Source organism: Larimichthys crocea, chromosome XXI, assembly GCF_000972845.2.
Source record: "Larimichthys crocea isolate SSNF chromosome XXI, L_crocea_2.0, whole genome shotgun sequence".
In the NCBI taxonomy this organism is placed as follows: domain Eukaryota; kingdom Metazoa; phylum Chordata; class Actinopteri; family Sciaenidae; genus Larimichthys; species Larimichthys crocea.
In genome coordinates, this window is record NC_040031.1 from 10,947,269 (window position 1) to 10,969,681 (window position 22,413).

At 42.1% G+C, this 22,413-nt stretch overlaps 1 protein-coding gene across 3 annotated transcripts; it reads left to right on the forward strand.

Moving 5' to 3' along the window:
• Window positions 1-1,662: 1,662 nt before the first annotated feature.
• On the forward strand, window positions 1,663-22,213 carry ptdss2 (phosphatidylserine synthase 2). 3 transcript variants are annotated; one of them, XM_027272797.1, is made up of 14 exons: window positions 1,663-1,934; window positions 2,261-2,653; window positions 6,880-6,981; window positions 10,403-10,485; window positions 13,527-13,594; window positions 14,183-14,317; window positions 15,424-15,474; window positions 15,722-15,835; window positions 16,923-17,041; window positions 17,261-17,375; window positions 17,472-17,617; window positions 18,343-18,528; window positions 18,889-18,911; window positions 20,151-20,228. In XM_027272797.1, exons 2-13 carry the CDS (start codon window positions 2,388-2,390, stop codon window positions 18,908-18,910), a joined length of 1,407 nt encoding a protein of 468 aa, XP_027128598.1. In that variant the 5' UTR covers window positions 1,663-1,934; window positions 2,261-2,387; the 3' UTR covers window position 18,911; window positions 20,151-20,228. The 3 variants fall into 3 exon arrangements, with proteins under 3 accessions (XP_027128598.1, XP_019121351.2, XP_027128597.1); XM_027272796.1 differs by lacking the exon at window positions 18,889-18,911 and having other exon boundaries at window positions 1,671-1,759; window positions 1,865-1,934; window positions 20,151-22,213; XM_019265806.2 differs by lacking the exon at window positions 18,889-18,911 and having other exon boundaries at window positions 20,151-22,213.
• The last annotated feature ends 200 nt before the right edge of the window (window positions 22,214-22,413 follow it).

Sequence of the window (22,413 nt, forward strand, 5' to 3'; positions counted from 1 at the left end):
GGTCATTTGCTTTCCGTCATCACAAGGCAACTGACCCAGAGGAGGAGCAGATGAAAAGCCAGGATTTATTGGCCCTAACTGACCTCCACTCTTGTGCAATTTTAAGTTTTAGTTAACCCAAATGGGTACTATGTACAGATTTTACTCTGACAGATGAGAATTCAGAGTTGTTACAACATGAAATTATAAGTTACAGCATGGAGTTTAGTTAAGAGAACCTAAAATGGGAAGTTGAACAAACTTAAATAGCAGTTAGAAGTTTTTTTATGTTCTCCCAATTTATTGAGAGATAGTTTTAATAATACATAACTACTAGCTTTCATAATGCTCAATAACTAATAACTAATAACTAATGAGAACAAGATTTTGGTTGCCAGGCTTGCTATCTTCTTGGAAAGATTGCTGCAAGTTATTTATCAACCACTTATTAACATTTTCAAAAGAAAAAGTGATGGATTGTTTAATGGATGATATTTCTAACATTTATGAGGACAGAAAACAGCTTGAGGGGCTTTTCAGAACCTGTCAATGCAAATGTTTCTTTCATCAGTGAGTATAAACAATCAGTGTATTCTCTGTACGGCCTCTCAAAGACTAAATTCTTTATAAGGTTTTAGATTTACATAATGCATAGTTCACTGTTACTTGGCTTTTATTTTACGGTTACTAGTTTTACTTAACTGTTATTTATACAGGTGTATATAGTGTTAAAATAGGATATCTTACAGGTGTATAGTGTTAAAGTTTTTGTTTTCAAACTTCTGTTTGGGAGTTGCTGTAACAAAAACTATTTCCCTGTGGGGATTAATAAAGTATTTCTGATTCTGATAACTATCCAATCCAATCCAATCCACTTTATTTATATAGCACGATTTTAGCAAACACCGGGTTTCCAAAGTGCTGCACAATCGTATTGAAGAACACAATGAATAACAATATAGAAACACAACAAAACAATAAAAGAAAGGCACTAGATAAAATAAATAAAAACAGACAAAAATAAATACGTAGATAACAAAATGCATGTATGCACATAAAATCAACCATCTACATGGTGTTAAAAGCCAAAGAGAAGAGTAATCTAAGAAGGCTTATCAAATAATTTGAGGATAATCGAAGCCATTGGCATAAACATTATGTAATTTTACTGTTTCCCACAGCAAACCTGTGGATATTTATTGGATTTCTTTTTTTTATTTGGATTTTTATTTTTTAATTTGGATTTTTATTTTAATTTATTTTTTATTTTTCTATTTCCAGTTGATTTTTCCTACTTTGTTTTTTATTTATTTATATTTTTTCCTTCTCTAATCTTATTTTGCTTTATTTCTTTATTTATCCCGGCTAATGACGTCTGAGGCTGGACGGAAATGACGACATACAAAATAAATCCAAAACATACAATGAGACGGGTTTTTTTTTCCTTCGGTATAGCATGTTTATTTTATTTATTTATTTATTTTTAGTATGTTTACACTTTAACGGTGGACATTAAAGTTTAACGTGAACTCATAAGCAGATAAACGGATGATCCCTCAGCTTTAAACCCGCCAAACACGAAAGTACGACATCCGAGTTTTAACGGTCGCTCTTTCAAAACAAAAGCACGCCCAACGTTTGATTGCGTAGCCGCCTTTTATTGTGAATTCCATAACACCGGATGCGGTATTATAGCTGTGTTTGTAGCTTGATGCGTGTGTGTGTGTGTGTCCCATGTGATGTGTCTGGAGCGTGTGCAGCCTCACACACACACACACAGGTTGTCTTTTTGTCGCTTACAGTAAGAGGAGGCAGACAGAGTGTGTGTGTTTGTGTGTGTCACCGCTAAACTTTGTTTGTTTCTTTATTTTCTCTCCGACCGAAGCTACACTGATGTAGCATGTAGCATCTCCTCGGGGGGCTCAACAACAACAACAACAACTGAAATCCAACTGGTAAGTGACGCCAGCTTCGGTTTATCGGCGGATAAAGACGTTTAAAAACTTTAACCTCCGGTTCGTGTCAAAGTCTCGGGTCAGTCGGGTGAGTTAGCTTTGTGTTAGCAGAGGTCATGAGCTACGGAGAGGCTAACGCGGTTAGCTCCAGCTGTGATTTGTTTATCAGTAAAAACTGTCACGGAGGAAGTGACACGACATGTCCTGCGTTTGACACACGTAGCGTGTGTGATTAAACCACAGGACGTGATTTTCAGGTTATTCCTCCCCTTGCTTGGTAACGTTCATCCACCCTCCCACCTCTTTCCCTTCCCTCCACCCCTCAGGATGCTGACAGACTGGACTTCTTTGGGTGGGGCTGACGCGCATGACACCAACACTGGAGCGGAGCCCAGGTGTTACATTAAACAAAAATAAAAAAAATAAATCAGTTTGAATCGAGTGGATGAAGTCATGACCAAACCCGAGTCGAAGAAAAGCAGCGTGGCCGCCGTGATCAACACCACCACCACCACCAGCAGCACCACCGGCAGCACCGGCACCGGCAAGTGCGCCACAGCCGCATCCAACGCCGGGCAGGTCAACAACGGATGCTCGGTCGAGCCGGGCTGTCCGACTCCGAGCAAAGCCGGTGTGATGAAGCAGACCTCCAGGGAGAGTCTGCACCGGAGAAACACCGAGTGTGAGGTGTATGACGACGGGACCAACACCTTTTTCTGGTGAGTGCTCTCTCTCTGTCTGTCTCTCTCTCTGTGGCAATGTCAGCTGTCTGTTTTTTTAAATGTCAAACACTGAATGCTGCAGCATCTTGAAGAGAGACTCCAGCTCCTGCAGAGAATAGAGTAAGGTGAGGTGTGTTGTGGCTTTTTCAAGGTGAACTGAAAGACAGGCAAGTGAGCAAATCCTCTGACCTTGTTCCAAACTCATGCACAGTCACCGTGCGTTACTCCACAAAGTGTCAGATTTTAAAGGTGTCCGTCCTGCTGATGTTTTTCTGGCCAGTGGATGCTTGCATTGCAGATCCAAGCTCGGGCAGCTTTTGTTGATGAGTCTGCGCCTTCAGCGGAAAGAGATCCTGAAGTCAAGACACATTTTTCTGTCCACGCGGTGAACTGGCACAAGACGCACATGCTGCTGGGGGTTGCAGGTGTTTCCGATTCAAGGGCATCGTCCTCCGCTGCCATCTTTCAACGTACGGGCCATTTAACCTGTCGCTTTCAGGAATATTTAAGCCTGAGTAAGTGTGCAAGTGGCAGTGAGGATCTGCTAAGCTATCCAATATGTGTGACGGCAGAGGAGGCTGGTGCTCCCACAGAAAGGGCTTAATGAGCATTTCTCATTACTGTGTTAGAACCTCGTGAACCTTGTTGTTCCAGTACAGCAGGGGCAGCAACAGGAAACAAGATGCTAAGATACCATTGTGATTAAAGTAGACCAGCTTCCTACAGTAAAGTATGCATCGAGATCTCTATACGGCCACCTCATTTATATCAGTTTTAACGTGTAGTTTATGCAGAATAATTCAACTACAGCACCCTTACATATCTTGTAGACTTCGTTTTAGGTCGGTTAACATACACACAAGTTTGTCATTGCTTTATGTAGTTATGTATATATAGCTGGCGGAGGCTTTCTGCCTCTTCTTGCACTTTACATTATTTGTTTTCTGTCTAATTTTTAACTGTACAAAACTTAAAACCACCCAATGAACTGGCGACTCATCATACAGCCATGCGATATGAAGACACTGCATAATGAGGCTTGCTCAGTTTAACAACACAATGACCAGCTCAGGTTAATGCAGTTGATTTTGGAGCTCTCTTGTGAAATCCGGCCTCACAATGGTTTGCGTGACACTCCCAGTTTGTCAGAACGGAGAGCTGATAATGTGCTCCGTGGCCGTCACGGATCAGACGGCACCCTGAGCCGAACATCGAGAAGTAGAAAGAACAGCAAACACACGTCTCTGATAATCTCCAGGGCATCTCAGCCCTTCCTGATAAAACATTCTCCTGCATCGGACGCAAACTAAGCTGTGATTAACATTTTTAGTTGACCACAACTCAGCACTTACACAGAGGAAGTAGCAGTGGAAAAAAAAAAGTTGCTGGTTATGGATTTCTGATCCTGCAGTCAGTGCAGAAACACACGAGCCGTGCACTCTACCAAGAAAAGTCTCTCTTGTCTTTGCTTGTTAAGGAGCTTGACCTTACGGGCATGCAATCTGCCTCATTAGCACAGACTAGACTCGGGGAGGTGTTTCTTTTTTTTTCTGAGGAAAGAGGAACAGTCGTCATGCAGCAGAACTCAGCAGCCTGATGAAGCAAAATTATTTTTATTTTGTCTCAAATAGCATCTCTGCCCACGCAAACAGTTTGTGCATTTTTGACTGACAATATCTCAGAAGAAGAAACTCTAAAGTTGGCGTGGTAACAAAATAAAATAAAGCTCATGACAGGATTTGATGTTATCCAAGTGTCACAAGGCGAGGAAACCTGTGATCTGTGACAAACTGAAATCGGCGGCCAACAATCGAGCGTTTTGTATGAAATAGTCGCATTTTATTTACAGCACAGTGAAGTCACAAGCTGTCTTCATCAAGCCTGTTTCAGCCACACAGCTGCCTTCAAGAAAACTTGGTCAACAAGTATCTTGTATCTCAATTCTAGTGCTAGATTTTGCTCTAAGCTCGGCTTGCCTGTCAGTCGCGCCGGGCTGGTATTTCCGGCGCGTCTTTTTTACTGCTGGTGGTGTTTTTGTGGTTTTTTCGAGCGAGGGAGAAGCCAGGCCCTTCCCCTGTGTGCCTCCTGCCAAACAGGTTGGATAAGGAGGTGGAACAGGGAGAGAAAATGCTAATGACACCTGGCGTGCCATCTCCGTGACTCACACTCCGAGCCAAAGGGCCGGCAGAGAGAGGGGGCTGACGTTCTTTGGCTTCGACAGATGACAGCAGTGGCCTCGATACAAAACAAGCTTTTATATTAAGCACCCTTAGATAATACACTCATGTTGTTGTTTTTTTATATTATAACCATTTCCCCCTGATTGTCTGTTGTTGACTTACATAAAAAAACCTCTGTGCCAATGACCCCTGTCGCTATCTGAGGACTTAAAAAACCCAGAAAAGAGGCTGGTTATGGTGACATTTTACCTACTGGCAGTAAATATGGAGAGTTTATTTGTTTTGAAGCAACTCACTGGCTGCATTGTCTGTCTCTGGAGAGTAGCTGTGTCAGGCAAATGTCACAGAGCATGCTCGGGGACATGGTTTCATGTTTGTTTTGCTAATTTGATGAGCTGACGGTAACGAACACTCGCGGTGTTTAATGCTCTGCAGAGAACACTGGCAGTTTATTTTGCAACCGTGAAATCTCTTTGAAATATCTTTAAAAAAACAAATATCAGCCCATACAGCCTTTGTTAATTTGATAACTATGAAATATCTGGACTAAATATCTTCTCTGTGATTTCAGAATGGACCAAGACACAGTTTAGAGGTGTGCGTGTCTGCAACTTGTTGCTGAAATTAAGGCCGAATTGCTTTGCGGTTGTCTCTTTGGTGCACGTGGTCGTGTCATTTAGCTAAATGATGCCGCTGGCTGCTGTTTAATGGCTTCACAGTTCACTTGCAGGTCGCTCACACACACACACAACGCCGTCTCAGTGTTTTAACTTCAGTGGGGCGTCTTTAAGCAGCCGGGGGTAATCCTGAGCAAACAAACACAGGATCCACACAATAGGTCAAGCATATTGAAAGTAGGGCTGCACGATATGGCCTATAACCAATATCTCGATGTTTTCAAGCTATATCGCGATACACGATATATATCTCAATATTTTTATTTCTCCTGTAAATCACTATGAATGTTAAATTCAACCCTTTGATGCAAAAAATAACATCGGTATGATGATTCAAGTAGACCCTTCTGTTAGAGTTTTTGTTCATTTGCATGCAAAAAGTGGAAAATCACAATCAAATTAATTTTAGCAAACCCCCTTTATTTCAAATTAGGGTGCTACACTCACAAGTTTTTAACAAATAAAGTTAAATAATAACATGGTAGGCATTTCTACTGTGTTATTATTTAACTTTAAAACATTTACGTGACAAGTACTCGATGGTTGCGATATAGTCATTTCATACATCTCACGTAGAACAAACCGCGATATATCGAGTATATTCGATATATCTATATATATGGCCCACCCCTAATTGAAAGTGTGTCGATCGATTGATCTGAAAAATATCGTCTGATTCATATGAAAGTATTAAACCTCTCTCTCCCTATCAATTATCTGGCAAACAACCCATTCAAGTGCTTACTCACTATCCACCGCATGCTATATGTCCTTGTGATTCATATCAGTAAACCTTGCCCCTTGAGATAAATCCCACCAATAGCACAGACGTATAGCTGAATCACTACAGCATGCAGCTGTAAAAAGGCCAAGGTTTGTTCCCTGTGAGATGTGAGCGTATGGCGTACGCATCAAAATGTTTTGAGTTCAGCAGGCCGCAGATGATCTGCAGAGGATTCCACAGTCACCAGGGAATTGATACAAAAGCTATTTTTGACGTCTGCGCCTCCATCGAAGTAAAAAAAAAAAGAAGAAGTTCAAACCGACACATGAAATCTGTCTTGTTTTGTTTGTCGCACCCTTTTTTCGCGACTATTTCCAGCTGACGTAACCCAGTCTGTTTCGGCTCATCTGTTTTATCTCCCCCTCCGCTGTATCTGCACCTGATTATTCACGAGCATAGACGCTTGAGAGCTTTATTAAGGCACTTTGTTTAGTAATCACCTCGCGTATTCTGAGCTCAAATTACCCTCCGTCACATAGCATCGGCAAATTCAATCCGACAGCGGCTTTTATTGAATTTTCCTCTTTTACAAACGTTATTAATATCCCCTCCATCTCTTTCTCCCTTTCTCTTTCTCCGCAGGCGAGCCCATACTGTGACGGTGCTGTTCATTCTGACCTGTGCTCTGGTCTACGTCACTCTGTTGGAAGAGACACCGCAGGACACGGCCTACAACACCAAGAGGTCAGTAGTACCGTTTGAAGTAATCATATTGGCAGCAGTTTGTCTAGAGAGACGACATGTTTTATTAATAATCTGCACCGTTAATAATTTAAAGCTTTATTCTAATTTCAGCTTTTGGATGTTGAGTCATGGCTGGGTTCAGCTATAGATTTTTGTGTCCCTGCCTTTGACTTCATGTAGTGTTCTGTTAGTGCAATGACTGTATTTGTTTGTCACCTACACGGCGTACTTGTTTCCAACACACAGCATTAACCCACACAGCCACAGCAACATTTATTGTTTCCAAAGTTAATCACTTCCTTCTGTGGTGGCATTCACCTTGAGCCCAGCTGGCCCTCTTTCAAGGCCACGTGTAGAAAACAGAAAAAATAAATCCCTCATGACCGTGAAAAAGGAAGAGCATGAATACCAGGTGACCGTTTGATTAGATTACGATTTGGAAAGTGGGTTTTTATGCCCTACTCTGTCAACACAGAGAAAATAAGCAGCCTGGTACATTAGATCTGCTGAATTACAGACTTTGACAAATGCAAAATGATCGAGCTCGTGCTCATACGGTACTGACTAGTCTGTGCTTCATTGAACAGCTTTAGAAAACTAGAAAACTGCATTTGCTGGATGCCTGATACAAAATGTGAAATAAGCTGAAATACAGTAGAAGTTAAAAAAAAGTTTTAAATGTCTTAAAGTCTTGTGTACAATTTTTAAAGTTTGAATGAAGTCTGTAGCTGAAAGTATGTAGAAGTAGTGGAAGTTGGTTTGTAGAAAGATTTGAAGGTTTTGGGAAAAGGCTGAATATTTCAGTATGTTGTATGAATGAGTAAAATAATATCCATCATGTCCTAAACGAGCTGAACGTTGTGAGATTTGACAGGTTTCTGTAGGACAAACTATGTTGGAGCAGTTAGGCGGGAGAAAAAAAAAAGATTTGAACAATAGTGTGGACGCAGATTTTAGCTCTCCATGGCAAAATAATCACTGTATGTGTTTATGTTTTGGGTTTTATTTATACATATCAACAGGCTGACTACTTGTGGGTCATGCAAAGGCGACTGTTGGTGGCGGCTTGTTTTGTTTGTGGTAAAATGAAGAGGAAACTCTGCCAGGCGTTGTCTCTAATTCTGCCAGGCAGGGTTTGATCGAATTAGACGGTACAGCACAGCTCCTTTTTTATTTTAATTTTATTTTGAGCTTCTCTCTCAAGTTCAAACTTGGTTAAAGACTCAGAAGTATGTCAGAGTTGAACATTATTAAGTACGAGCAGATCCACTGAAGATTGAATTGATTCTGCTCAGAAATTCTGCTGTGAACGGTGCCGTCACTCTGTGTGCAGACAACGTTTCGCCACGTTAAGAGTTTCCAGTGCCGTCCACCAACATTTTAGATATTCTTTCCTGGAACTGGAGCTGGATTTGCTCACTTTGGACTGACTCGACTTTGACTTTAGGAGTCAGGAGTAGATTCCTGATAAGTCATCTGAGCTCCTCTCTTGTTCCACCGACTTGTGACTTGGCTGAGGAGTCGATGAGTCTGGAGGCGTTCTTAATACAGGAAAAGCTTTGCGAAATGAACTGAAAACGCGGAGAAGAGTCGCTCGGTTTTAAGTTGTGTGATAACGAACCCGCTTTCATATTCTAATTAGTTAATCGTGTTGAATAATGCAAGCTGGGTCAAGCACAAGCAAGCTGCATAAATGATGTGTGTGTGTGAGACAGAGAGTGTGTGTGACTGTTTGTGTTTGTGGCACGGGTCTTAAACAGGATTTGCTGCAGTCCGGCTTTTCTGGATAAAGACCCCGGAGCTTCTTCCTGGCAAACACACAGTCTGAATCTTACCCACACACTGATCATCCTCTCACACTGCTCTTCAAACTTTGTCACTCTCTGAAGCATGTGCACTCACTTTCCCCACCTACACACACTCGCTTTATCAATCCACACTCGTCGGTAATCTCATTGTGCATTCAGTTGCTAAGCCTCGTCTGCTCATTTGTAGCTTCTTACTCGTCTGGTCTCTCCTGGTTTCTCCTGATCTCGACACAGCGGCGATTAAAGACGATAAAACCTGACAACAGTGTGTTCAGACTGGCCTAATCTCTTTGTAAACACAGAGGGAATTGTAATGAGGAGGAATTATCCATGGTCAGCTGCTGTAACAGACCTCCAGGTTCGCGTTATATCAAATTATGCCCCTCGTACCTATGTTTAGATCACAGCGTATCGCACTTTAATGTTTGTACAGCCAATCAATCATAGTCATTGAATTACATATATAAAATTGGTCCAGTTTGTACAGACAGCTGGGCGTCTTATCTGCTTCAATCCGGCAACAAATGAAGCGAAATTTAAAAGCCACCCGTCTGTACTCCATGGAATAAATTCAGTTTCCCTCAAACTCTCTTTTTAAATGAAATCATCACGTTTGATGTTTGATCACCACCACTAAAGACACGACCAATGAGAGCTTCAAGAGCCAAATAAAGATGTTGAACCACCACCCTACTTATGTGTCAGTACCTTATTACAATGTTTCCACCTTTACAGTATCGTGTGTTTCTGACTTTTATTCCAAATGATGCATTTATTCGTATTATTACAGGGCAAGGAAACATTAAAGGTCCAGTGCGTAGGATTTAGTGGCACCTAGCGGTGAATACTGTCCCACGTCTCACCCTCTCTTTCCTGCATGTAGGAAAAACTCTGGAAATTCACCTAAAAAGAAAATTCCATATCTAGATCAGAGTTTGGTTTGTCTGTCCTGGGACTACTATGGCGGTTCAACATGGCGAACTCCAACATAGACATAAAGAGCTAATTTTAAGGCAACAATTCTTTTTTTTAAAGATTATTTTTTTGGCCTTTTATGATAGGATAGTTAGATAGACAGACAGGAAGCAGGGGGCAGAGAGTGGGGGAGTGACACGCAGTAAATGGCCGTCCGATGCGGGATTCGAACCGGGGCCAGCTGCAGCGAGGACTATAGCCTCTACACACGGGGCGGTCGCACAACCCACTACGCTACCGACCGCCCCTAGGCAACAGTTCTTATACACAGGTGATTATACACTATAAATCATACTGTATTGCATTCCTGCAGAGAAATACTTATTCTTGAACACTGGACTTTTTAAGTTTTAAGTAATTCATGCTGTTTCACTTTCACATCCAGACCTGGCACCATAATGTTATTTCTTCCCCCCCAAATTCTGTGACTGAAAAACATTCACATACAGTCAGAGGAGGTTTTCATCTCTGCTTTCACTGTCAGCATAAAACATGTTCCTCTCTTGCACCGCAGTGATGACAGCAGTGCTCGTGTGTGCCAGACGCACAAATCAGCTCCTGGATCTGTCAATCGTATCCCATATAAAAAAAAAAAAAACTTAAATAGCATTTTTCTGTTTCTAATTGTGGTCTCGTAGGGGAATTGTGGCAAGCATCCTGGTGTTCCTCTGTTTTGGAGTGACACAAGCGAAAGATGGACCCTTCACAAGACCACATCCAGGTAAGAACAGCACGTTCATCCCAAACTACTGAAAGCTCTCTAACCCTGGCGTTTCCTAACACTTCATCTTTTTTCTCACCATGCACCTCTGTTAACCTTTTCAGGTCAAACTCTAAAGAATTAGAGCAGGTCAAGTTGTTTGAATCCTGTCCAGAACATGTCAGAGAGACATTTGTTTGCCCTGTTACAAACACATCTATGAACAGCCCCCTGCTTTGTTTGCAAACTGAGACATTGAACATAGACCTTCCATTTCGGTTATTAACATGAACTTTACACCGTTCATAAAGCAGCATACTATTATCAGTAGAAGCCCAGGTGTTGAGTCTGACCTTTTTAACGTCGCATTGATTTGTCTCCATCCGTTTCCCGCATTAGAAACGTAAGATTACCTTCGAGCCGTTACCGCTGATTCAATCAGTAGCAACATTTGAGAGTCTCATGTTGGCATCGAGAATGAAACAAAGATCCTCTGAGTGCTGCGGATCAATACTCGCAAGGGAAAGCTAAATGTAATTGTCAAAATAAAGGAGACATTTGAGTAAATTAGGAATATTGTTGAAAGCAGGAGGGGGTGTTTCTTCCTGGTGTGGGTTAGATCCAACGAAGAGGAACGAACTTAACCAACGAACAACCCTGTGTGAACATCTTCATCACAGGGTTGTTGAAGCCTCCCCTGGTCTTACAGCAGTAATATCTAAAGGACTGCGGTGCTCAGTGAAAAGTTTAAACATGAAAATTATGCATCTGTGCCAGGTTAAACACACAGACCTCTCCCACGGGTCAGTGAGCTGCTGTTTAAATGTATAAAAGGGCAAACTACTATGACTGAGCATGGAGACGCGTAAGAAATGTTCTTCTTCCACTTCCACGCTGCGTTCATGACACACCGTTACTGTGAGACTGAGGCAGATCTCATTATACCATGGCCACGGTGAATTCTTGACTGTGTTGGTTTTGAGTAACAGTATATGCCTATACGCCTCTGATGTATTTTTTTCTATTTTAATACACTAATATTTAAACTGTAGGTAAGGACTAGTGCTGCAAAGGGGTGGTACATTTCCGGTAAATTTCAAAGGAACTCTACATGGGAAGTCAAGCTGGAGAATTTTGGAAATATTCCAAATCGGAAACTCCTTGGTAATTATGGAAGATTTATGTGAATTTACAGGAATAAACTGCATATTGGGGGTAATTTAAATGAACCGCATCATATCCAAACATAGATATAAACATTTTGTTCTGTCATAAGAAGACATCCATGCAAAATAATATTTAAAACCAAAACGTGACATTTCAACAGATTTAATCGTAAGTAGAACTTTATCAAGTTTTAATTATTTTATTCCACAATTATTATTTATTTCACAAGCTGTGCTCTGAGCTCAAAGTGTGGTCCACGGTTCTAGAAAGTTCTGTGCATGTGTTCAAGTATTCAAGTGCATGAAATGTGGTTGTTTTAGTCGAGATGATGCTAAAATATAAGTTCCCCAACTATATTTAAGTTCCCTGTTAAGGACCAATCTTCAACTTTGTAAATCTATTTATAAATTTATATTTATTTATTCCTGTTTATTTCTATACATTTTACTTCTCGTGAAAAGTCTCCAACTTTGAAAATTTGGAATTTTTCGGATTTTTGCAACCCCAGTAAGGATGGCAAAGTGTGGCGCCCGTGTTATCTGGTGACTTCAAGGGAAAGTAGAGAGGGAAAGTGACCAAACAGCCTGTAGAGGATTATCACTTATTTATACACACCAGAGTTTTCCACAGGCACTGAATTAGAAGACTGTTTGAGGATTTTATTGTGGCAGCGTAAACCTGTAATGACATATAATCATATAAATCATCATATAAATCCAGTGTTTCAGGTAAACACACAAGTTAAACTGTTTGCTTCCTGAACGCAGCACGAGCACTGTGGCGTTTGTAGTTTTCAGTAAATAAATAAAAGACACAGTTCACTTCTTATCAGTAGTCGGTAGCTATTTTTTCTCACCGGGTCCTTCATGCAAAAGACTCATCACACAACATGTTTCCCACTATCTCCAGAGGGAAATGAAGGAAGGAAACGAGGAAGATAACAGGGTGTGGAGCTCACATGGAAACACACACTCGATGTCGTCGTTTGTTGGAGGCGTGAAGCGGCCGGGCAAGAATTTGGGCTGCTGCTGTTGTTGCATTACTTGTGCCTTCTTGCCCCCTCCTTTGTGAATCGAAAGACAAGGGGTTTTTGTTTATTTGTGTTGCGTGTGTGTGTGCACGCACGAGTACTGAGCGACTGTGTCATACTCCCTGACCTGTCGAGCCTGCCAAGTAGGTTCAGTTGTTATGCACTTCGTAGCTGTTGAGTTGAATCTCCACAGGTTTATATACTGGGAAAAAAAACCCCAGAGGGACTTGGAAGATTTACAATGTGAAACTCTCAGTGGATCACGAGCTGGGAGTATCACAACAAACAGTTCATACACATCACTTGACAAGAAATTACAATAACGGCTGAATTTAATCCCTTCTGCGAGGCATGTATTACATGATAGCTCGAGGCCTTTACCACGGGCACTATTGTCACTCAGTGAAGCTCAAATTATCTGTTGCATTCCAATCTGTACTGAATTATCTGCGTCCTTGGTGACAGAGACAAACACTATAGTTTATGTGAGCTAATTTACTGAGATATGATTCAGGGAATTTTTTTAATTACCATATTTATGAGTTTTTGGGATCAGCTCACCCTGTCTGGTTGTTATTTGTTAAAATATCTTTCGCCAAGCATCATTTATTCTCTGTATGTTTTTCTGGACATCAGTAAAAAGACTAAAAGTCCCACCTGAGCATTAAAATGTAACTGAGACAAGCGGTACAGAAACAGCTACCTGTAGTTCGGATCACTCAGACTGTTTAGCGTGTACATTTTCTTTTAAACAACAGAGAAGCTTAAAAATGAAGTCAAATGAATTCCCAGATGTCAGCCAACATGTTTTATTTTTATTTTTCTCTCTCACCCATCACTCTCCTCTCCCTCCCTCTCTCTGCAGCTTACTGGCGATTCTGGCTCTGTGTCACCGTCGTCTACGAGCTGTTCCTCATCTTCATCCTGTTCCAGGTTTGTGCGCCCGTTGATGATAATGATGCCGTCGATTATCACACGCACTGCAGTCTTCCTCTGGCGTTTTTTATTCGACCATTTTTGGTGACATGGTCCCTCAGAGGAAGGCAGCAGGACAGTCAGATTAACCTTGGATTTGGTACAAACTAAAGCAAGTAGCCACAAACAGAAACGCCACATGTTGGAGCACCTGAAGGCGTCTTTAAACCAGGAAGAAACACTGGCCAAAATGTAGGATTTTTGTTATTTAAGCTCCGCTCTGATCCTATACCTGGAACTGGAAGCCTCTTTGCTCCTGGTTTAATTAAAATGTCCATCGCTGAGCCAGACCCTTTAAAATAGCAACACTTTACAACTGGCAAACTGTATCTTCATCCACCATCCATCTTCTGTACACATGGAAAGAAGATTAAGATTAAAATCCTCCATTAAAATTGTAATGCTGTACCACAAAGAAGTATTTATTTATTCATAGTTTATTCATACTTCGCCTTTTCCCCGTTTGCATTCGAAAATTAAGTACAATTACACTCACATAGTGACACGAAAGCACTAAAAGTTTCCATGCCTCTCTTCCAAATGCAGACGGTGCATGACGGACGACAGTTCATGAAGTACATCGACCCCAAGCTCGGGGTTCCTCTTCCTGAGCGCGACTACGGAGGAAACTGCCTCATGTACGACCCAGGAAACACCACCGACCCCTTCCACAACATCTGGGTGAGAATATTTGACTTATTTTATGCCACCTATGCACCTGTTATATAAGAAGTCGTCCTGTTTATTTATATTGTGCTACCCTACACCCTCAGATGTTACTAATAAAGATATGACCCAGATCTTAAATAGTGTGGCGGCCTAAACAAGTCTATACACAGCCTCCTGCTTTACTGTGGAAACACAAACACACAGTTAGTGTGGCTGTGGGCTGGCTGGCTCCAGAGGCTTGTGTCTGGTGCAGATTGTAGCCCATCAGTGTAGAATCAGGTCTTCTTCCTCTCCGGGGAGGCAGTCTGCTGCTGCTGCCGCTAGACCCAGAGCCCAACTGTTGGTCTGATTTCAGGCTCTCATAGTGGGTCAAACCACCACGTCCTCTCCTCTAAATCACAGTCAAGCCGTGTGCTTAACCTTTTTTAAAATGTCAAATTAAGACCAGCTAACCAGCTGTTAGCGATGTGGGACTAAAAGAACGTAACAAATGTGTTAAATGACAAGACAGGCGTGTAAACAAAGCTGTTTTTATTTGTCAAAAATCACAGTGGAGAACAGGTTTGGGTGCATTTTATTTCTGAGCTTTTTGATGCCAGTTTTGTCCTGTTCAGTGACCCAGTTCTCAATGTGGACTCACTGTACATGTGGTGCTTTATTAGAACACGAGGAGCTGTAGTTAAAAGCAGGACTGCGACTGATGATTATTTTTTATTCTTGATTCATTTGTTGGTCTAGAAAATTCTTCTAATTCCTCACTGCTGAAGGTGATATATGACAAACATGCATCAAATCAAGGCTGGAATCAGGGATTAGTTTGTATTATTCTTTTTTCTTCAAGCGAAACATGCCAAAGAATTGATCTATCTGTCAATTAACTAATTGATTGATTGTTGCAGCTCTAGCTCTGAGTATCATGGATGTATTTTCAGCTTTCTAAAGCTTAAGGATGAGTTTTACTTTGTCATCCGAGGCGATACGCTTGTGAAATGAGCTCCTTTTCTAAGCTATGCTTTAGTTTGATGATATAACAAAGTTTGAAAATAAGCCATTGTGTGTGAGGACTCGGAAGTTTGACAACATTTTTGTGAAGAGAGCATGTGGGCTTGTCTCCACAGGACAAGATGGATGGATTTGTTCCAGCTCACTTCCTGGGATGGTATATCAAGGTATGTATTAACTGAACATTATACACTTTGTATTAATGGACTGGATTCAGCTGCAAAAACTTGGATCAGTCTTTTCTGTAACAGACTGACAACCCTGATCTTGTAAGAAACTGCATCACCAGTTTGCTCTGTCGCAGTTGCAGCAATGAAAAGTTTCTTCCTCGGGTGTCCTGCTGACCTCCTCCCACTCCACGCCGTTCTCCACCTCCTACTCACCCTCCACTTTTGCCCTCTTTGTCTTCCTCAGACGCTGATGATTCGGGACTGGTGGATGTGCATGATAATAAGTGTCATGTTTGAGTTCCTGGAATACAGCCTGGAGCACCAATTACCTAACTTCTCCGAGTGCTGGTGGGACCACGTACGTACAAAACACACGTCTGCTCCTCTCGTTCGTTTACCAAAGAATCAGCAGGTGTGCCCTAAGGCAGAAGAATATGAACCGTTAAAGGATCTCATTATATAAAAGAATGAAGTTGATAAATTGTTGTATTAATGATTATAATGTGTTAGTAGATAAAAACATGCTTTTCCACATTACAGCAAACATTTTCAGCCGTCTCGGCTGATGCAGAGCTGCATTTTAATCTGATAGGCTTCCACTGAAGTGTGTGCACTGTCTGCACGTCTCTGTGGTGCGTTCTCAAAGTCAGAATTTGACACATTGGGGGCAGCAAAAAAATTGTACAAGATTCTTAGACACATGAGCTCCAGGCGCACTCAAATAAAGAAGTGCAACAGCTAAACAGAATTTTGAATAACAGGCTGCAGTGCACAAACAAACACCAGCACAGTCAGTGCGACTTCAGGCCTTTCTTACAAAATGTAAAGGAGAATTGTAAAAGTTGCAGACGTTGGAGGATTGCAGTGCAGAGAAAAAGGCTTTTTTTTTTTGCACGACCTTTCAAAGACAGATTGATAAACTCCTCACTATGTGCAAAGGTCACTGTACTTCTGAGTGAAGAGCGTCATATGGTGCAATGTCTTGCATAAAGCGTCGTGATTTTGTAACACTCGTGTACCTGATGCCTCTGGGCGCGGTATTAAAGCTGTTTCATTTTTTGCTATTGAGATTTATGATCGCATTTTAAATGGTTTGTTTGTTTGTATGGTTAGACCTTTCATTATTGCAGTGGGGAACACGGCGGCAATAAAAAGCAATGGCAGGGAAATGAAGTAAACACCATTAGAAAGCAATAAGAGCAACATATTAAAATGCAAACAGATAAATAGCTGGGGTTTCATTAAGGGGGTAAAGTGTTGACTGTAGACCGCATCAGTAAGAGGTAAAAGCATCTAGTTATTCACACTAAAAATGGATTACAGGTCAGTTTAAACAGAATAAAATGTGAAAAACAAGGAACACACACTGACAAAAGACACTCACATCACTAAAGTCTGAAGAAAAATCTTTTTACCCTTTGATGAAATGATGTTTCTGTCTCCAGTGGATCATGGATGTGTTGGTGTGTAACGGTCTGGGGATATACTGTGGCATGAAGACACTGGCCTGGTTGTCAATGAAGCCGTACCAGTGGCAGGGCCTGTGGAACATTCCTACATACAAGTACGACTTTTAACACTCTGCTGCACTAAACACTGAATGCAACCGCTCCTCCTCTAAAGCAGGAGACTCTTATTATCTCTGTGTGACAGATCTAAAGGTATAATGTTCACGTTTAAACGTATTCTTCTTCGTTTTGACCTTTTGAAATAACGTGAACAGACTGTCGCTGTGTTCGAGGTGGATGTATTTCTGACTGCATCTCTGCTTTGTCGCTCGCAGGGGGAAGATAAAGCGTATAGCATTCCAGTTCACACCGTACAGCTGGGTGAAGTTTGAGTGGAAGCCTGCTTCAACAGTCCGTCGCTGGCTTGCCGTGTTAGGCATCATCTTTATGGTGAATATCCTGTTATCCTGTATCCTGTTTTATTGATATGAAGGTGACTTCTCAGTGCTCCTGAATTCAGAATTATTTCACCTCCTCCCTTCCCAGTTCCTCCTCGCGGAGCTGAACACCTTCTACCTGAAGTTCGTGTTGTGGATGCCTCCTGAACACTACCTGGTGCTGCTCCGCCTGGTCTTCTTCGTCAACGTGGGAGGTGTAGCAATGAGGGAAATCTACGACTTCATGGACGACCCGTGAGTAGCAGCAACATGAAGTTGGTCGCATGTTACAACATACAGTGTCTGGAGCAGCCCGTGTTCAGAAACTGCCTTTAAAAGAGACTTCAGGACTTCTGTGATGGAAGTGGGTGACTGTGTTAACCTGTGGTTGGCCCGGCAATGTGTCACTCAGAAAACCAGCCAGCCAATCAGAGGAGAGGCTCATTAATATTAATGAAACAAAATGCTCAGTTCTTGCTAAGTGTAAGATGTTTTTTGTTACTTCAAACCACAAATAAATCTTCTTACAGATATCAAAACACTCTAAACTTTTAGATTTGCATTTCCAGTCCAGTGCTCTAAAAGAGAGATCACCAAAAACCAGCCGCCACATCACCTACATGTGCTGGTATGTGCTGCATTATGAGGCTGTTGTTGTTGCCAAACCGTCGGAGCAGCGCAGGGAGTGAGTGTATTTACCCGACTGATAGTGTAAGCTTATCACGTCTGCAAACGGAAGGCGAGCATTTCTGCTTGTCTGACAAATATTTAAACACCACTGGCATAAGGCGAAGCCTTTAACGATAAACAACATTTTTTTGAGAGGGGCGGACAGTTCGGTGTTTTCTTTATGGTCGTGTTTTGTTGTCTCGCGTTATTCAGAATCATACAAACAAATTGAGACTTTATTTTGCATGTTCGACGTCCTCCTTTCAGTTCTATGACTTTTCCCTAACGACCATTTGTCGTCTCCTCGTCAGGAAGTTCCACAAGAAGCTCGGGCAGCAGGCGTGGCTGGTGGCAGCGATCACGGTGACCGAGTTCCTCATAGTGGTCAAGTACGACCCCAACACCATCATGCTGCCCATCCCCTTCTTCGTCATGCAGTGCTGGTTTTTAGGAATCGGTCTCATCTTTATCTGGACCGTGTGGCGGTTCTTCATCCGGTAAGAAGTGGGCGAGGGGGGAAAAGAGGGTACATGGAAGGAGTACAGAGACCAACAAAAGAAGAACAGAGGAACCTTTAACACACTGAAGATTCAAACACAGTTTAATAAATGACCATTTGTTCGCAGTCAGTGTTGCATTACAAAGAAATCCAGTTTAATTTTTAACAACAGGCTCCATATTCGATTTCCTTTTTTTTTTTTCCACATGACTTCATGCGGTGAAATATTTTCGGTTACTTTTGGTTTGATTCATCTTTGAGTTGTGTAGCCGTTCCCCAGCATGTTAAGCCTCTGGTCTATTTTCTCCCTTCCCCTTTCTCCTCCCCTCCTACCGAACTCCTTCCTGCTCATGCTCAGCGGTAATGTCCGTGTCCAGTGAGGTAGGTACAGGAGAGAGAGGCGCTTTGACCGGTACACTCCCTCCCTGTCAGCACTGTTGGATATTACCCCTCTAACACGTCACTGTTCTGGATCCATAGACGCACTGACAGTCCTCTAGACGTCATAAATATTACACCACATGGATCCTTCTCCTGCATGCCACTGTTTGTTTTTCTTTTTTTTGTGTGTGTGTGTGTGGTTTTCATCTTCATTTTGAGCATGCACCCTTCACGTCTTTTGCAGTCAGCCACACACACACACACACACACACACACACACACACACACACACTATCTGCAGCTCAGCATGCCGGCTTCCTCCAACTGACTTGCCCATCGTTGGACGAGAGCCAATCGGCTTCTTCTGGCGCGCCTCCTCCAGTTATACAGTGCAGTGCATCGAGGAGCCCGCACACTGAAGCATGCCTCTTCATAGTTACTTTAGTGAAATATTTGATTGGTTTGTTTTGACTTTCTGTGGTCACAAGGTTTGGCTCCGTCCCAATAGGTTGGCATTTTTTAATCCTAGTGTTCTTTTTGGAAAAGACTTTTATTGTGAAGTTGCTTCTCCAAGCAGCTTCAAACAAACAAACAAACAAACAAGAATAATTTGCAAATACTATATGAACACGTTCTGCAGGTTCAGGTTTGTCAGGTCCCTCCCCTACATCTAACACACTGCGTAGTATCAGCAGACAAAGGTGGTCACCTCTGCAGATGGAGCTTTAGTGTGTAGACTCTCATCCAGACACTCCTCGTTATCCGGCGTACATAAATGCTGTACAGTCAGGACTGATATTTCTTTAACTACAAAATACATGAGAGGTATCCACATTTTAATGTAGAACATCACGCGCCAAAGTAAAGCCACCATTTGTTGTGGAAAAGTGCCTCAAAGACCTGGATGTGATATTTTGGTCCTTGGATCTCCGTCACTGTAGAAACAAAGTGGCAGCCTGCTGGACTCCTGGCTTCTGTCCACGATGATGCACATCAAGTGTCCTACGTAAAAGAGCTGTTCATATTTTCAGAGAGGAAGTAAGGCAGTTTATCGTCGGCATGAAAATAAAATAAATGAGAAGCCTCTTGGATAATGTCGAGGCTCGTGAAACACTGAAAACAACTTTAAGTTTAAGAAAGTTCAACTTCATGTCAACACTGCTATATTCACAGGACAAAACGAGTTACAGTACAGGATTACTTTCTATTAACAGCCTCTCTCCTTCCATTTTCTCACAGCGACATCACACTGCGTTACAAAGAGACCCGTCGACGCAAACAGGAAGTCCCCGCCGACCGGGACCGGCCCCTGGGCAACGGCAACACAGCCACCCCGTCCGGGCGGAGCAAGCTGAACGGAAGCTCGGAGACGGTGCGGCAGAGGAAGTCCTGAGGGGCGGGGAACGCGAGTCGTCACTCGGTCGGGTCGGGTCAGCAGCAGGACGTGGAGGGGGTGGAAAGGATGAGGTTTGATGAAGGAGGGAGGGAGGGTGGGCGAAATGAGAAGACTGAAGGAGAATCGTGACACAGAGACACATGTAGGGACAAACAGATGGACTTTTTTTTGTGCCTACATGAACCAAGTAGTCATTCAGCCGAGGCGAGGGGTGAAGGGGTGATTTTCATTCGGTGCATTGTCTAGTTATATTGTCTTACTACAGGGATTTACCTCATTCTGTTTTTTTTTTAGGAAGATCTGGGGAATAATACACAGGACAGGAAACTTTTTTTGTGTTATTTATACATTATTTTGGATGTTGGGTGATGAGGGGGAGGCAAAATCACAGAGAGGTGTAGTAATGGAGTAAAGGAGGGATACAGGTGAGCAGGGACGTAGGTAGGTAGGACTCTCGACCAACGATCGACAGCGGTTTCCATTTTCTCAGCTGCACTTTGTCTTAGAAAACTGTCTTAGAGATGAGCGTCGGGGGGGAAAACATTGCCCGCCACTGTAAATATGCTTTTGTGTTTTGTGCAGTCGCGTGAGTGCAGGTGAGAAAAAGGAGAGAGTGTTCGGAGCAGTGACGAGTTTCTGTAGGTAACTGATGTTCAGTATGAACCTGAAGGATTTTTTGGCCACAATATTGCCAAGCAGCAGCAGCAGCAGCAGCAGCAGCGAGAGAACGGAGCTCGGTTTTTTAACGCGGACGCTCTCCAGCTGGGTTCGATTTAAAAAATATTCCATTTCTTATTTTTATTTAGTGTCCATTGATTCCCATGCATTTCTGAGTGATTAGAGTAGTCTTCTTAAGTTTGGTTGCAGGCTCCTGATACATTGTTTACATGTGGGAGACGAGATTTTTTTTTACGGTTCAGGGTTTTCATCCCTGGGCGCGCTGAGCCTCGAGGTCCTTGTAACTGCTGGGGATCCTCTCTCAGTCCGACACCCGAGAGGGACGAACTCCTCTCGGGCTTTGTTCTTGAAAAGAACAACAACAAAAAAAAATCAAGATGTACCATATTCTAGGTATTTAACTGCTGATATTATACATGATATAATGGATATAGTCTGGGTGTTTTTTGTAGACGTTTTCTTATCACAGTTGTTATTTCCTTAGGGTAAATAGATTATGAACACTAGATTGTACTCAAGTTGAGGCACTGAGAAATCTGCAGCACTCTAACGAACACATCCACGACAATCACACCGACGGGAAGCTGTGCTTCCCTCTGATGTAAGGAGACGCGTAAGGCTCACATGCAGCACACTAACAGGACTGTCAATGAGGCTGGGCTCATCTAGTCACTTCAGAACATGAATTTAATGTCTGATTTATTTTAATGCCAAATATTTTTTAATTTAATTTTTTTTTAAATTAATGCCATGTTCTGCTGTGTCTCAATGAGACAAAAAAAAAAAAAAACAACCTTAAGTTAAAGAGTGAAGGTTTTAGTTTGTCACATTGCACACGCCAACAAGCCAAAGCTCACATCTCGTTCTCGCTTAAAAGCCATAAATGCCACCCGGACCCACGTGAGCCGAAAAAAAAAAAAAAAAAAGAAAGATTCCTTTTCATTTCATTTTCAGAGAGAAGTCACGTCACCAAAACATCTGGTCAGACATTCATTGAAACCAAATTTACTTGCGGGGTGTGTCGGAAAAGAGAATCAACTTCACACTCTGCTTTTCTTTCTTTGTGTGATCGTACACACCAACAACTAATAATTCAAGTTTATAAAAGTTTCTCACTGTTCTGACCTTCTACGGACAAAACGATTCATCGGTTAGTCGAGAAATTGATCAATAATAGAAAATAATCGTTGCGGTTTTAGTGAGATGTTCTGAACTTTCAATATTTACACACACACAAAAAAAAAGCTTTATTTTGGAGAAACTGAAAATAACGTCCTCGTGTTCCAGTTGTGTTCAAGCTTTAGTCTTCGTTCTGTTCGGGGTCTCGTGGCCGTCAAGAGAATCGGTTGTAAATTTCCTTGTTTGCTTATCGTGTCCCCGTGACTACATACTCTACAAACATCTGTGAATCTAGCTCCAAAGTTTTTA